Source organism: Otolemur garnettii, unplaced genomic scaffold, assembly GCF_000181295.1.
Source record: "Otolemur garnettii isolate 467f Iridium unplaced genomic scaffold, OtoGar3 scaffold00001, whole genome shotgun sequence".
In the NCBI taxonomy this organism is placed as follows: domain Eukaryota; kingdom Metazoa; phylum Chordata; class Mammalia; order Primates; family Galagidae; genus Otolemur; species Otolemur garnettii.
This window is the reverse complement of record NW_003852396.1, coordinates 27,672,126-27,687,522: the sequence shown is the minus strand read 5'-3', so window position 1 is coordinate 27,687,522 and position 15,397 is coordinate 27,672,126. Positions and strand designations below refer to the sequence as shown.

Here is a 15,397-nt window from a genome sequence, read left to right as displayed (position 1 = left end):
GCCTCCCAAGTAGCTGGGACCACACGCGCCCGCCACAACGCCCGGCTATTTTTTGGTTGCAGCTGTCATTGTTGTTTGGCGGGTCCGGGCTGGGAATTCCAACCCGCCACCTTAGGTGTACATGGCTGGCTCCTTAGCCGGTTGAGCTATAGGCGCCGAGCCGGGACTTTGTCCTTGTTGCAGGCACTGTAGCAGCACCCCTCAGCTCAGCCTCTCCTCATGGCCATGCCTCCTATCCCTCTCCCCCACCCACACTTCTGACCCTACCTGATTCCTGCCTGTTTGGGGGGTACCTAGCACCCACTGCATGGAAAAACAAGGAATTAATACCCTTGGGGAGGCCCTTTGACCAGTGGACATTAGTTGGTAGCTGGTGGATATGTTCTTACCTCATCCCTCCAACCCCTAGACTTCCCTGAGAAGCTGAAGACCACTCAGAGCAACAGGTCATGCTGGCTTTTGAGCTGACTTTTTGTTAGCTCCCAAACATTGTCTTGTGTTGCTTATCTCACCTTCCCTGCTTCACTCCCCTTTCTCTCATTCCTGCTTCCTGGGATTTCAATTAAAAAAATAAGTGGGGCGGCGCCTGTAGCTCAGTGAGTAGGGCGCCAGCCCCATATACCGAGAGTGGTGGGTTCAAACCCGGCTCCAGCCAAACTGCAACAAAAAGAATAACCAGGCGTTGTGTCAGGCACCTATAGTCCCAGCTACTCGGGAGGCTGAGGCAAGAGAATTGCCTAAGCCCAAAAGCTGGAGGTTGCTGTGAGCTATGATGCTACAGCACTCTACTGAGGGCAACAAAGTGAGACTCTGTCTCTAAAATAAATAAATAAATAAATAAATAAGTGGCACATCTGTCTCTGCCACCAGCTTTGCTTTCTGAGGGGTCCTGCCTACACCACCACTCTGGAGGCAGAGGGGAGGGTGGGCACTGCCAGATCTGGGGACAGACTCACCTTTGCAGGCCTGGCAGCAAGAGTCAGGCAGCGGGAGGGGGGAGGGGCAGCCTGGTTCAGGGCAGTTCGTGAGGCCACAGTAGATCTGGCCCTCCTAAGGGACAGAACAAACAGAGATTGGGAAATCATTCCCTGAGGGCAAATGGCCTTCAGGCCCCCCACTCAGGTGGGGGAGGGAGGGAGCAGCAGAGTCTCCAGGGCAAGACCCAGCCAGCTCAGAGGAAGAGTCCCCACTTCCACTTCCAGGCCCTGCAGGTGACATTCATCCTTCAGCTAGTAAAGCTTTTGCACACCCCGTCTATCTCTGGGCTCTCACAGCAACCTGGTGAGATAGGGTTCCTCCTGTCTCACATATGATGAGCCTGGAGCAGGGCCTAAAGCCACCTTCAGTCACATAGATGGCTGGGGCAGAATGGAAGAGAGCCTGGTCTTCAGGCTTTTCCTACTGAAATCAATGTCCTTCTCCCTTGGCTTAGAACAGTGGGCCCATGGGGCTGGGTGGGGGGAACACCTGGGCTCATCTTGCTCCTACTGAAGGCTCTTGGTCTCCAACTTCAGATTCAAGCCCGGAAAGGCAAGACCACAAAGGAAAGGGCCTTCTGGGAGCCAGGGGGCCAGATGACCTTGGAGAAGTCACTGTCCTCTGGGCCTGAGGTTCTTCCTCTGTGAAGGGGAGGGGCATGCCCGTCTGGGGTGTAAAGATCAAGGGAGAGAATGGTGGCAAAAACCCTTTTTGAACTGTAAGGCACAACGTGCCTGGGAGGAAGCGATACTGCCTTGAGTCCTTTCCCTATTCCTTTCCCAACAAGCCTGAGATGTAAAGATCTGATCCCTCAGGTGGGATGGGAGCCAAGCCAGTCCCATATAAACAGGGATAAGGCCCAAATATCGAGGGAGAAGATACAAAGGAATCACAAGAGTGCCCTCACAGCCCAGCCCCATCGTGTCCATCTCTTCCCACAGCCCCTCCTAATTCAAGCCCTGGTCCCTTCCGAGGAGGCAGCATGACAAGGGAAAAGAAGATGGGCTTCAAAGTCAGGTAGTCTCAGGTCTGAATTCTGGCTCTGCCACTCTCTAGCTGTGTGACCTTAGGCAAGTCACTTAACTGTTTTAAGCACCAGTTTCCTCATCTGAAAACTAGGAATAGTGATATTCAGCCAGGCACATTGGCTCAGGCTGGGCACAGTGATTCATGCCTGTAATCCCAGCACTCTGGGAGGCCAAAGCTGGTGGATTGCTTGAGCTCAGGAGTTCAAGACCAGCCTGAACAAAGCAAAACCCCCCTACTAAAAAGAGAACAACTAGCTGGTTGTTGTGGTGGGCACCTGTAGTCCCAGCTACTTGGAAGGCTGAGGCAAGAGGATTGCTTGAGCCCAAGAGTTTGAGATTGCTGTGAACTATGATGCCATGGCACTCTACCCAGGGTGACAGAGTGAGACTGTCTCAAAAAAATTTTGAAAAAAAAATAGTGAATCCTTCTCCCGAGATTGTTGGGATACTGTAGTAAATAAGTGTTTCCGTGAACCTAGGGACACAATATACTAGACTGTTGCCAGAGGCTCACAGCCTGCAAAACGTAATTGCTTGCTAGGTTGGTTTTTAAGTAGTTACTCCTCATTATCTGTGGGTTAATCCTTTAAGATTCAGAGCCTTAGACTGATAACACCCTCTCAAAGGAAGGTAGAGGTAGCAGGCCCAAGAGAAGCAACTTGCTCATGGTCACTCAGGAAACCAGGACAATGCTGGAGCCCAAACACTGTTCTCCAATACCTACTCTAGAGAGAACATTAGAGATCACTTGGCCAGGCTCCCTAGACACTCAGAGGAGCTGAGGCCCAGAGAAGTGTGGCGACCAGGTGGGTAGTAAGAAAATCAGGAGGACAGGGGTTGCTCTTGCCAATCCACATGAGTTGCTGTAAGGTTTAGAATGACATGGCAGAAAGTCAGCTGCAAAACTATAGAAAGGTCACACAGAAACACCCCCTCCACAAGGAGGAGCCAAAGACTTTCCAGATCAGGCCCTGCTTAGCTTCGGTCTCTGTCCCCTGATAACACTGCAGAGTCAGCCCTGGCTATCTCTGGGATCAACTCTGCCCATAGGCAGGAGGAGTTTAAGTAGCTTCAGATAAAATTGCATTTGCTATAAACAGTCTGGCCCTGTCCCTGTCCCCCAGGACTGGTAACTAGTCATTCATTTGTTCATTCTCTCATTCAACTATCATTACAGACACCCTCTGTGTGCCTGGCCCTGGACCAAGAACAGCAGAGGATGCAGAAATAAAATGGGTATGTTTCCTCCCCTCAAGGAATGTAGTGTCTCCTGGGGAAACAAAGTGCAGGAGGTATGGAAGTCCAGAGAAGTTGCCTGACCCAGCTAGGACCAGGACGTTCCAAACCCTAGAAGTTCCCTTCCCCTAAGCCCCTCATTTGCTTTGACCAGGAAACAATCCCCCCACCCCCAGTCCATGCTACTGTGTTCCTGTCAGGCCCAGACCACTGGTTGGGGCTGAGGGAAAACAGAGGGCCTTACGGTGCAGCTGCAGAGGACACACTGGTTGGGCAGGCGGGAGGGGAACAGCTCGTGAGCACTGAAGATCTCTCCATGCTGGTACATGGTCCCGTTGTGCTGGCAGGACTTTGGGGGGGCCCGGAGCCCAGAGGGGGTATGAGGTTCTGTAGGTAGGGAGGGGCAGGAGGAAGAAGAAAATGAGGTTTCGTGTGGATCTAATATCTTTGCTAGAATCAAGTAGACCACTTTTCTGAAGACTTTGCATCTTATCCCATCTTGACATTTAAATCAAGCTCTGGCCTTGGCCTTGCCAGCCATTGCCCCCATCAGCCAACCAAGAGGCCCCACTGACACCAACACCTGACCACATCATTTCCTCCCACGGCCCCCCACCAGAGCCTTTCAATCGCTCTGCGTTTGAGCCAACCCCCACCAGAGCAAGAAGAAAAAGCCAGAAGCCTCTGCTCCACTGAGCCTCCAATCAGGTGGCACCCGAGTTGGTTCATTCCACACTGCACGAGTGTTCATGGAGCCCCTGCTGGTGCCAAACACTATTCTAGGCACTGAGGATACAGCAGTGGACAAAACAGAGCCCCGACTCTCATTGATTACATGCAAGTTGAGCCAGCTGGGATGATCTAGGCTGTCACTAGACTGTGCTTGTCTTTCACAGGCCACCAGAACCCCTCTCCTCACCACTGCTCATTAGTCAGTCTTCATCCTGCCTGGTCAAATGGTAAAACCTCTGGTCCTGAGAGAACCCACTTGTTCACTCAAGATACCTTTACCAGCTGGGCACAGTGGCTCACGCCTATAATCCTAGTACTCTGGGAGGCCAAAGCAGGAGGATCACCTGAGCTCAGGAGTTTGAGACCAGCCTGAGCAAGAGTGAGACTCTATCTCTACTGAAAATAGAAAAACACCACCCAAGCACGGTGGCAGGCACCTGTAGTCCCAGCTACTCGGGAGGCTGAGGCAACAGAATCGCTTGAGCCCAAGAGAGTTTGAGGTTGCTGTGAGCTATGACACCATAGCACTCAACCCGGGGTGACAGAGTGAGACTCTATCTCAAAAGAAAAAAAAAAGAAGACACTTTTACCAAAGTGGCACTCCTCTGTACCAGGCACCATGACAGGAACTGGGAATGGACTGATGAATAAGACTCAGCCCCTGCCATCAAGAAACTCCAAACTTCACTGGGTAGAGAGACAAGCCATAGAATGGCACTGCCCATGAGGGCCAGGGCGGATGGAGGCACAGCTGCTGTGGCAGCGTTGAGTCAGGAGGGTGGTCAAGGTACTTCCTGGGGGGCTACTGGCTGAGCTGAGTCTTGAAGGACAGGCAGAACCAAGCAGGCAGAGGAGCAGGGGACAGAAAGAGAGGGAGTGAACAGCATTTGAACAAGACTGCTTAGCTTCAGTCTCTGTCCCCTGATAACAGTCAGGCAGAGTCAGCCCTGCCTGTCCCTAGGCCCATCTCTGCCCACAGGCAGGAGGAGTTTAGGTAGCTCTGGGTGCAGCACAGGGGATGGGGGTAGGGGAATCCCAAAGTCAGCAGGAGAGGAAAGGACCTTTGGCATTAGCATCAGGCATGGAGGAGGCAGGATAAAGCTGAGGGCCTCTGCTTCCCTCGGGAGCCCAGAGCCAGGAATGTCTATGGCCCTAGTCAGAGCCCTACTGGGCTCCCACCTGGAAAATGAGCCCTTCTCCACAGACAATCCACAGGACAGTGGTGCCAGAGCCTACAGCTGAAGCCAAAACCTGGAGTCACTTCCTTCTTTTTTTTTTGAGACAGAGACTCAAGCTGTCCCCCTGGGTAGAGTGCTGTGGCAACCTCCAGCAACCTCCAACTCCTGGGCTCAAGCGAGTCTCCTGCCTCCGCCTCCCAAGTAGCTGGGACCACAGGCGCCCGCCACAACGCCTGGCTATTTTTTGGTTGCAGCCGTCATTGTTGTTTGGCGGGCCGGGCTGGATTCGAACCCGCCACCTTAGGTGTATGTGGCTGGCGCCTTAGCCGCTTGAGCCACAGGCACTGAGCCTAGTCGCTTCCTTCTTCACCTTCTTGATGCTTCTAAATAATCGATTCTCCTCTCAACATCTCCCTCATTTCTAAGTTGGCCTCCCCCAGCCACCACTCACTGGCCACTTGGTTATGCCAGAACCACTTTTCTCTCTTACCTCCACTCCCTAGCATACCAGTCTCAAAGGGTCTTAGAATCTTAAAATCATGGGATCATAAACATTTAGCATCAGGACACAGAGTCATCAAGTCTCAGCTAGGACTGGGAAGAGTCTCAGAGTATCTGAGTCAGCCCCTTTAGTCATTTCCAGCCCCACAGTGGTCATCCTGGGGTCTCCCCGCAGGGCCTTCCAGACAAGATCACTCACCCCTCCTTTCCAGAGTGTGTCCATTCTCTCCAGCTCCCGACAGCCAGAGAGAGACTGGAGCCTCAGTGTGCCAACCAATAGGCCAAGCAAGCCCGTTTCCTTCAGCTACTTTCCACATTTTCTCCCTCCTCCTGTGGGGCACACCTACTTAAGAATGAGTTTGCTGCTGCCCCAGCACTGAGTGGGAATCCAGGATGTTTCCTCTCCTGAGTACCTTTGTGTCTCAACACCCCTAATGCACACAGAGACTGCCTCTCTCCTTCCAGGGTCCTCCCTCAGCCAGAGGACCGTATTGGGAGTGACACAGAGGTGGGCAATGGGAGGCTGGTGCCAGGGGAGAAGCAGGGCTACTTACCCACACACCTGGGACAGCACTGCTGTGGCTCCGTCACAGGCTGGGGGCAGTGGACAGGTGGACAGTGGAGGCGGTAACAACTCACATGGGCATTCTGAAGGGGACACAAGGGTCAGCCCTGGCTCTAAGGAACCAATGCCTCCCACCTGTGGCTATCCTTTCCCCAAACCCGCACCCAAATGCCGAACTCTGTACTTGTTTTCATCCCATGATAGGCTTGAAAACAACGAACTCAACTGTGCCCAGCTCCTCCCCTTCCCCTGCCCAGGTTGGGGATCTCACTTGGCTCCTCCCCCTCACACCCTCGAGAAGGGCAGACCTGTTCATAGATTTGCTCATACATCGTGTGTCCTTCGTAGTATTTAAGAACTACAAGTAAATGCCTTGAGTTATTTTGACATTGATCAAAGTTATTTTGACTGTGCCCTTTTAACTCTGGGTGTGAGCATTGTGATCAACAGAGGAATGTTAACAGGAGAGCAGGTGATGATGCAAGGGACAAGACTAAAAACTTGAAACAGAGATGACTCAGGGCTTTGCAATCCCACCCTCTGTATCTCTGGGTGCGAAGACAAAGCCTTTGGAGTTGGTACCAGAGAAAGAGGGGCCCCAAGTGCTCACTCCACTGGATTGTGGAGACATCTGCATCCTTCTCATCCAGTCAACCCTGAAATTCCAAGGGAGTTATCAGCCCAGGGCCTCACTCCATGTCAGTGTGCTAAAATCTGAATAAACAAATGAGTGGGTAGATGAGAGCAAAAGGTAAAAGGGAGATGGAGGGTCTCTCTATACATGAATGGAGCTAGCTTTATTCAAAACCTGGAAGTTGTCAAAGTTTTTTGTTTCCTGCCCCCTAACCCTCCTGGCTCCTTTCCCCTGCCTTGGCCCACCCAAGTTCCCTGACAGTACTTCTTCCTGAGGCAGCGTCTTGCCCCATGGAGGAGTCTAGACCAGCCCTAGCCCTTCTGGGGTCACTATTTCTCAAGATGGTCAGAGGTAATCATGAGAACTAATCAGCACCAAGGGGTACCCCAGAGCCCACAGAACTGGCCTGAGCTCTAACGGGGCCTTCTAAAGGCCCAGCACACACAGCCACTTAATAAATGTCTAGAGAGGAAACTGAGGATGGGGTTTCAGGGACTAGGCGGCCTGAAGAGTCACAATCTCTAAGAATCTCTCTAAGATCCCAGCCTCAGAAGAGCCAGGGAGTAGATGACCAGCAGTACGCAGCAGGAAGCAGGATGGGGACTGGGCGCGGGTGGGGGGGACACCAGGTGTGTAGTTAAGCCCTTTGCAGCCAAAAGGAGCTCTTAGGAAGCCATAGTTTCCATTTATTGAGCGACTACTGGGTAGGGGCTTTATATCATATGTAAAAAGATTATCTCACTTCATCTTCTCCACAACCCTGCAAGTAACTATTGTTATCCACACTTCTAAAATGAGAAAAGAGCCTCTCTGAGAGATTCGGTTGCCTAAGATCACAGTGCCCAGGCCCATGCACTGTCCACAACACTGAGCCATGTCTGGCAGACGGGCACAACTCATCTACTCGCTCAGTATTTGCTGCACGTCTGCTGTGTAGCAGGCCCTCTTCTGAGCAGTGGGGACATACCATTGAATGGGACAGAAGTTTCCACTGTCAGAGAGCTTACATCCTATCGCAGTGGGAGACAGACTATAAAAAAATTAAGTAAGTAGGAACAAGACAATGTCAGAAGTTAAATGTATGATAATAAAATGGAGTCGCGTGGTGTAGCTCACAGAGTTAGACTACTTTAGAAACCTCTGTCAGGGAAGGCCTCAGGAGGAGGTAACGTTTATGCTGTGAACTGGGAGATGAGAAGGAGCCTTTCAAGAGAAGATGTGGGGGAAGGACGTTCCAGGTAGAAGGAACAAGAGGGAATTGAGTCTCCAGTGTTGGAAGGACTGACAGAAGACCAGCGTGGCTGCGGCAGAGCGAGCAAGTATGAAATGAAGTTGGAAAATGAGGCAGAGTCAGAGGACACAGAGCCCCCGACAGGGCATGTGAATTTCACCGTAGGTGCCACAAGAAGCCATTGGAGGGTATTAATAGCAGAATGACGTGATCAGCTTTATGTTCAGAAAAGATCATGCGAGCTGCCATGTGGAGGATGGGCTTAAAGTGGGGAAAGCCCATGAGAGGGATGAAGGTGGCTTGGAGCAGGGGACCGGTGATGGTGGAGAGTAGTGGAGGGATTAGGGGTGAATTTTGGAGACACCAGTGACAGTCCTTTGGGTTGAGGACTGAGCGTATGTGAACTCTGGGGAAGGAGAAATGAATTAACGCCAATGCATCTAAAAACTTGGATTTTGTCAAGAGGACCACATGCTATGTCTGGAATTTTCTGTTATGGTTTCCTTTCTATTGTCCAGCTATGTTTCATAAAGTGCTTTATGAAAAGGCCGATTGGCCTCAGATGAGCTAAGGAAAACCAAGGGGAAGCAGCTGTGGGGGGTTGTGTCCCCATTTCCGTCTGTGGGCCACAAAGTAGAAGCAAGACAGAAAGGCCCTGAGAGTGGGAGCCCAGGTTCAGAGTCAGGAGAGGGGCTGGCCCACCCTCTTCCACCTGCTAGCATCTCCTGAGGAGCCTTTCTCTGCTCCTATCCTAAGAGGGTTCTGTTTAACAAGGGAGGCTTTTAGAGGCCTTCTGCATTCTACTCCCAGCTCTGTGCAAGGAAAGAGAGGGGCTCAGGGCCTGGTTCCAGCTGGAAGCTACCACCCCTTCCTGCCAAGCATAGCACCCAGACAAAGAAAGCTGGGGACATTCAGACTGAGGAGGTTTCAAGCCTCCTAAGCCACCTCCTTCTCTTCCACCCCTCCAACCTCATACCTTACTTGAGAATTCTGGACCACATGAGGGTTTCATTTATTCTACCCAGCTGATATTATAAGACCCTCTGGAGGTGCTGGGTTGCCATGGGATGGGAGAGATGGAGATGAAAACAAAGACAACGTCTCTGTGCCCGTTGGTTCAGCCTCTGGCAGGGCGTTGTTTTGGGCATGAGTGAGGGCCCAGGAAGACCTGTTCTCAGAGGTCTAAGCGGGGCATAACTGACATACACAGGTTAACTATGACACCTGGCCAACAGTGATCAGAAGAAAGGGACAGAGAAACCGATGTGGATCCCAGAAGAAGAAAATACTCCCAGGTGAAGGGCATGTGCTCATTTGGCTAAAGCCCTGAAGAATGGGCCAAGAGCAGTGGCTCTTGCCTGTAATCCTAGCTGCCTGGGAGGCCAAGGCAGGAGGATCCCTTGAGGTCAGGAGTTCAAGACCACCCTAAACAAGATTGAGACTAAAAATACAAATACAGCTGGCATCTGTAGTCCCAGTTACTTGGGAGGCTGAGGCAAAAGGTTCACTTGAACCCAGGTTATTTGAAGTTGCTATGAGTTAGGATGACACAACACGGCACTCTAGCCTGGGGCAACAAAGTAAAACTCTGTCTCAAAAAAAGAGGCCTCTTTGCCTATTTGCCCTGGAAATGGAGGCCCATTCACCATACATGGATCCTACTTTGTAAACTTTCTTACTCTGTAAACCTATCATTCTTGTCTTCAATAAACTTTGTTTCATGCTTGCCTTAAGTTAAAAAAAAGAGAGAGAATAAATATTTGGGCCAATGGAATTAAAAAAACACATTCTAAGGTAGGGCAGGAGAGGTGGCTGGAAGGAATGGGCGGTAAAGTCAAAAAAGGTTTCACTGTGGCCACACAGGAGTCAGGGAAGCTGGTACTAGTACTGGGTGGAAAGCAGGCTGGGATGTGAGATGGAAGACTCGGGTCCTCATCCCAGCCCAGCCAGCCCATTGTGTAACTTATCTCCACACAGTCACATAATCTTCTCCTGTGTTGAGTCCTCAGTAGTGAAGTGGCTTGCCCCAAGTCCCTCAGCTGCTGCTGACAGCGTGATTCTACAGGGCTTGGTTCCAGGATGCCCCCGACCTCCAGAGTCAGGCTGTCCTCCCTCCCTCTGGGGTGAATTTTCTGGAAATCTCCCAGACATACCTGATGCAGGGGGCCATGGGAACCTACCTCAGCACAGGTGCAGCGCAGGCAGTACATCAGGCCTTGTGGCTCCAGGTAGGGGTGCCAGCTTTCACCAGGGGAGTATCTCTTCCCATGGAAAAGGCAGAACATGCCTGGGCCTGGTAAACCAACCAGTGCTCTGTTAGTCCCAGGAGGCTCCAGCCCGAGGACCCTGTCTCACCCCTCCTCCTTTCTGACTCTAAGAAGGATGTCCTCCGTCCACTTAGGCAAAAGAGAATCTGCGGTAGTCAGGGGCCAGGATGTCTGAGCTTGAGTCTCAGCTTGATCACCCACTTGCTGACGTTAGGTAATGTCTCTACCCCTGTCTGAGCCTGAACACTTATCTCACGGGGCAGTTAGGGATCAAGCAGTAAAAATGTTTTACAGACTTAAATTGTAGTGTAGATGTCAGTTGTCATGATTAGATGATTAATAAGAGGTACAGAGAGGATAAATTATACTGCTAGGGGCACGGTCAATCGCCAGGCGGGCATGACAGCACTAGTGTCCTGACTCTTGATCCAGTGCTCCTCTGCCTTCATAATCGCACCTGTTTCATTTACTTATTTAGAACATCACCACACCCTTCCTTCCTTCCTCTCCCTTTCTCTCCCCACTACCCCTAAACACTGGGTCTTCTCTGGGTCCTGCAGCCTACACTTTGAACAAAGCCAATCACAGCAACTTTCTTGCCTTCATACTGTGTGTGCTACATCCTCAGATCTTCCTGAGCCATGATGGAAAGGTTGTCAGAAAACTGACATTAAGTATCCTTAAAAATGGTCATCAGGACTACTGTGATTTGTGATTGCCATGTCTGTTGATTTTTTTGTAATCTGCACATCAATCGTCAACATGTAGATGAAGACTTCTAAGATACTTGAGATCCGTTAGTTTTGTATAATGGGTTAGACAGCTCTCCTGCCATCCTGCGTTCTAGAAACATCTGCCCCTCTCTCACCTCTCTAAGCCCAATAATCCACTCTCACCCCCACCTGTTACCCACTCACTACCCATCTTGGTCAGTCCTCCCAGGCTAGTGCTGTGGTTCCCTACCCTCTGCCTCCTGCCCTGTCCCTGCCAACCATCCTCCATGCAAGTACCTGTTGATCTTCCCAACCCAGAGGGATGCTATCTTTCCTATGGGAAAACTCTCTATTATCTAAGCCCTTTTCAGGTGGAACTGGGCGCCCAGCACAAGCTAAGTGCCAGCAAATGTTTGCTGAATTAAGTGAGATTGAAACAGGGAGAGAGGAACCGATATATTTATTGACTTATCTTCTCCATGCTGAACTCTTTACAGAAGTTACTTCTTTCATTAACGTTATTGTTTGGACAATTAAATTGGAAAATGCTGAGTCTAGTTCCCGACACATGGTAGGATGCTGTTATTAAAATAATTATGGTGGGCTATGCCCACCCCCATAACCCAACCCTGGCCTGCAAAAACAAAAAATAGCTGGGCGTTGTGGCAGGCGCCTATAGTCCCAGCTACTCGGGAGGCTGAGGCAAGGGATCACTTAAGCCCAAGAATTTGAGGTTACTGTGATGCCATAGTACTCTACTGAGGGCAACAAAGTAAAACTCTGTCTCAATTAAAAATAAATAAATAAAATAAAATAATTATGATAACAATCACAAAGACACATATCCATCTTACTGTGCCTGTGATTGTTAAATTATAATTGTTAAAAAAACTAAGGCTCACAGAGACTAAGGGACTTGCCTAAAGCCCTCCAGCTCGTGATTTCAACCCAGGACTCCTGGCTCCAAAGCACAGCCCTTGGGTTTCACCTCATCATGGATGGCTTTTTACTCAATCCCAGGGCCTAAAAGCTCAATTCCTTTTTCTCTCTGCCCCACAGGCCACCATCCCCCATGCCATTTTTCTCCTAGACCTCTGTTGATCTGGAATCTAGAAGTTGCCTTTCATGCCTCCTCCTCCTTCCCACTTACTAGAGTCAAGCATCTTGGAAACGTGGCCTCTTACACTTCCTGAATCACATTCCCCTAGACTTTTAAACTCCCAGAAGACACATCTCCTGGGAATAGGAGATCATGGGCCATTCCTAACTATTACAAAGTTTACTTTATAAGAAGCTGCAATTCAGCCTTCCTCTGACTTCCCACACTGCTCCTTCTCTGCCCTCTCAGGCCTTTTAGGACAAAGATTTGAGGCTGCATGATGCCTTCAGTCTGTGTATTGAGGGCTGCTGAGAGCCCCAGGAACACATGGCTTAGTTCCCTCCCCATCCCCTCAAAGTGGAGGGGTGATCAAAGTTTGTCTCTCACATTCCACGGCTGGCCCGGCTGGCCCGGATCAAATGAGCTGTGTTTATCTCTCAGCCTCTACTGCCAGAGCGGGTGGGACATAGGCCCAGCTGGGGTGCTGGTCAGAGCCAACCCAACTCTCCAAGGAGTGAATAATGTCTTTCTTCCTTAGTCTCCTCCCCAAACCAGGAAGGGAGAGATTGCAACACTGCCACCACCTTAGGTCCAGCCTGTTGCTGAAGAAACCTTGTCCTACCTTCCTTGGGGCAGCCCTGTAGCCCCAGCCTCCGTGCCAAGTGGCACCCCCTCTACCTCACCGCCTGCTTGGAGCATGAAGACAGAGACAGTGCCTCAGCCAATACCTAGGCCAGAAGGCCCATTCCCTCCACCAACAGATCTGGCAGAGACTGAGAATGTGGGGGGCCTGGCAGGAGGTCCCCTGTGGCCACAATCCCCACCCTACCACACCCTCTAAGGTGAGAGGCACAAGGAAGGGTGGCATTGCCTGGAGCTCTCTCTTTTTCTAGGGAGGCGAGTACCCAAGGCCATGCCAAAACCAGCAGGAGGAAGACTTGCCAGGCGGCAGGGCCCTGGCACTAGCCCTAATCCTGTATGAGGCTCAGAGAAGGAGCTCTAGCTCCTTAAGCTACAAGGTCACTGTGTGAGGTTCAAGAAGACTACTTCTTCCCTTCTCTGAGCCTCAGTTTCCTAGCTGAGAAATAAGAGAAGTGGGGCAAACTATGATCTTCGAAGATTTTCTGCATGGATAGTTTATGAATCCATGACTTCAAGATTCTAAGACTCCAGAGATCTAGGTTTCTGTGAGTCAAGATTTCAGAGCTTCATGTTTCCAAAAGCCTACCATTCACAGAACACAACGCTTCTAAAATTGCACCATGTTATGGCTCTGAAATTGGATCATTCCAAGAATCTTGGATCTGTTGATGGTCCCACATGCAGCTCTCCAGGGCTGTCAGGAGGATTAGGATGAGCTTCAGAAGGCCAGCGGGGCCACTTCTGAGTGATTTGGTGAAGGAGGCTGTTTGTCTCTAACGTCTCCCTCCTTCCCCACCTCACCCGTTGGACCCCTGTGGCCTTCCTACTCCTGCCCTGGCCCTGCCCTTCTTTCTCTCCCACCCACCACCACTCCTCATCTCACCCAACCGTGCCTGTGTCCCTCTCCCCAACTTGGGGGCCACGTGCACCTTCTCTCAGGGTCCTTCTGGATGGAGTCAGACAGGCTGGGGTTCAAATTGTGGATTTGGCTTTTATTTGCACCCTGAGTTTAGAGAACTTACTCAACCATTCCAGGCCTCTGTTTCCGTATCTGTTAAGGGGAACCAAGAATAGTCCTTACCTCTTGGGGGTTTTGTAGAGTTAAAGCAGGTGTCATATGCCCAATGCCTGACATTAACGTATTAGACACTCAATAAACCAGCAGGTAAAAACAAACAGACAAAAATTAGATCTGGGTACTGACCCCAAACTTCCTTAACAGTCTGTCTCTCATGGTATTACTCTGATTCCCAGAACTCTAGGAGGCAGCCTCCAGGCACCCACTGTAGTGTGAACATCACAGCTGAGGCCAGATTCCTATGTCTCACGATTATACCAACCTTCTTTCCCATAGCTCCCTGCACTCTTCCAGCCAGGCCAGTCTTGCTCGATATCACCTCAGGGCCACACAGGCCTCAGGCTGGGATACAGAGATGAAAGTGGCTCAGGAGGTTGGAGCAGAGAATGGGAAGCAGGAGAGGCAGAGGCTCTCAGAGGGCCTTGAGAGCAAAGGAAAGCCGTGGAAAGGCTTTAAACTGGAGAGGAAGTGACCAGGTTTGCATTCTAGAATCATCACTGCGGCCACACAAGGAGGGATGGAGAGTTGACTGGAGGGCAGGACTGGAGGCAGAGAGACCAGGAGAGGCTGCTGTAGTCATCCCACTTTCAGCTAATGCTGGACCTGGATTGTTGGCCTGGACCAAGATGGAAGCAGCGCTGAGGGGCAGAAGTACAGATCTGAGGGACATTAATAAGTGCAGTGGGCAAGCTTTGGGACAAATTGGATAGTCAGCAGAGAGGGTGAAGAAGCAGGCAAGGATGGGTGTGAGGCTTGGGACTAAGCCTGTGTATTTACAAGTGAATGTGGAGCACTTGGCAAGTGGGCAGCAAACGTCCTTATTAGTGCTGCAGTGGTCCCCCTTGTCCATGAGGGTACGAGCCAAGGTCCCCAGTGGATGCCTGAAACTGTGCATAGCACCAAACCTCGTAAAGACTATGCATTAATTTTTTTTTCCTGAAAGTTACTTATCTTATTAACATTACTGTTTCACAGATAGAAGATTCATTCTCACCACAGATCTTAGTTAGCAGCCTTAGTAAATGATTTTTTTCTTTCCTTAAAGTTTCACTTAAAGGAAGCATTTTATGGCTTCTCTAGCAGATCTAATTGCCAGCATCACTACCCCTGCGTAGCGCGGCCATTATGATGTAAATAAGGGGTCCTTGCTCTGCCATACCACAATAGTCCACAATAGAGGATCTGATAAGCAAGATAGATAGTTAGTTACTAAGTGACTGACGAATGGGCCGGTAGCACACAGAGGATGGAGATGCTGGACAAAGGGATGATTCATGTCCCCAGTAGGACAGAGTGGGATGGTAAGAGATTTCATCACCCTGCTCAGAATGGCATGCAATTTAAAACTTATGAATTCTGTATTTCTGGAATTTCCTAGTTAATATTTTTGGACTGAGGTTAACCACGAGTAACAGGGACCAAGGAAAGCAAAACTATAGATAACAGGGGAACTGTGCTAGTAATATTACTACTTCCTATTATTCATTTATTGAACTTTTTGTATATCAAGTACTA

At 50.4% G+C, this 15,397-nt stretch overlaps 1 protein-coding gene across 2 annotated transcripts in view; it reads right to left on the bottom strand.

Annotated features, from left to right (window-relative positions):
* CHRDL2 (chordin like 2) overlaps window positions 1-15,397 on the bottom strand; it is a 32,423-nt gene that overhangs the window by 10,021 nt on the left and 7,005 nt on the right. For both annotated transcript variants that reach the window (XM_012801539.1, XM_003780902.1), the window contains exons 2-5: window positions 10,264-10,376; window positions 6,208-6,301; window positions 3,487-3,629; window positions 957-1,050 (exon numbers count right to left, since the gene is read on the bottom strand). In XM_012801539.1, the coding sequence (XP_012656993.1) occupies window positions 957-1,050; window positions 3,487-3,629; window positions 6,208-6,301; window positions 10,264-10,376 (444 nt within the window). The remainder of the gene's footprint in view (window positions 1-956; window positions 1,051-3,486; window positions 3,630-6,207; window positions 6,302-10,263; window positions 10,377-15,397) is intronic.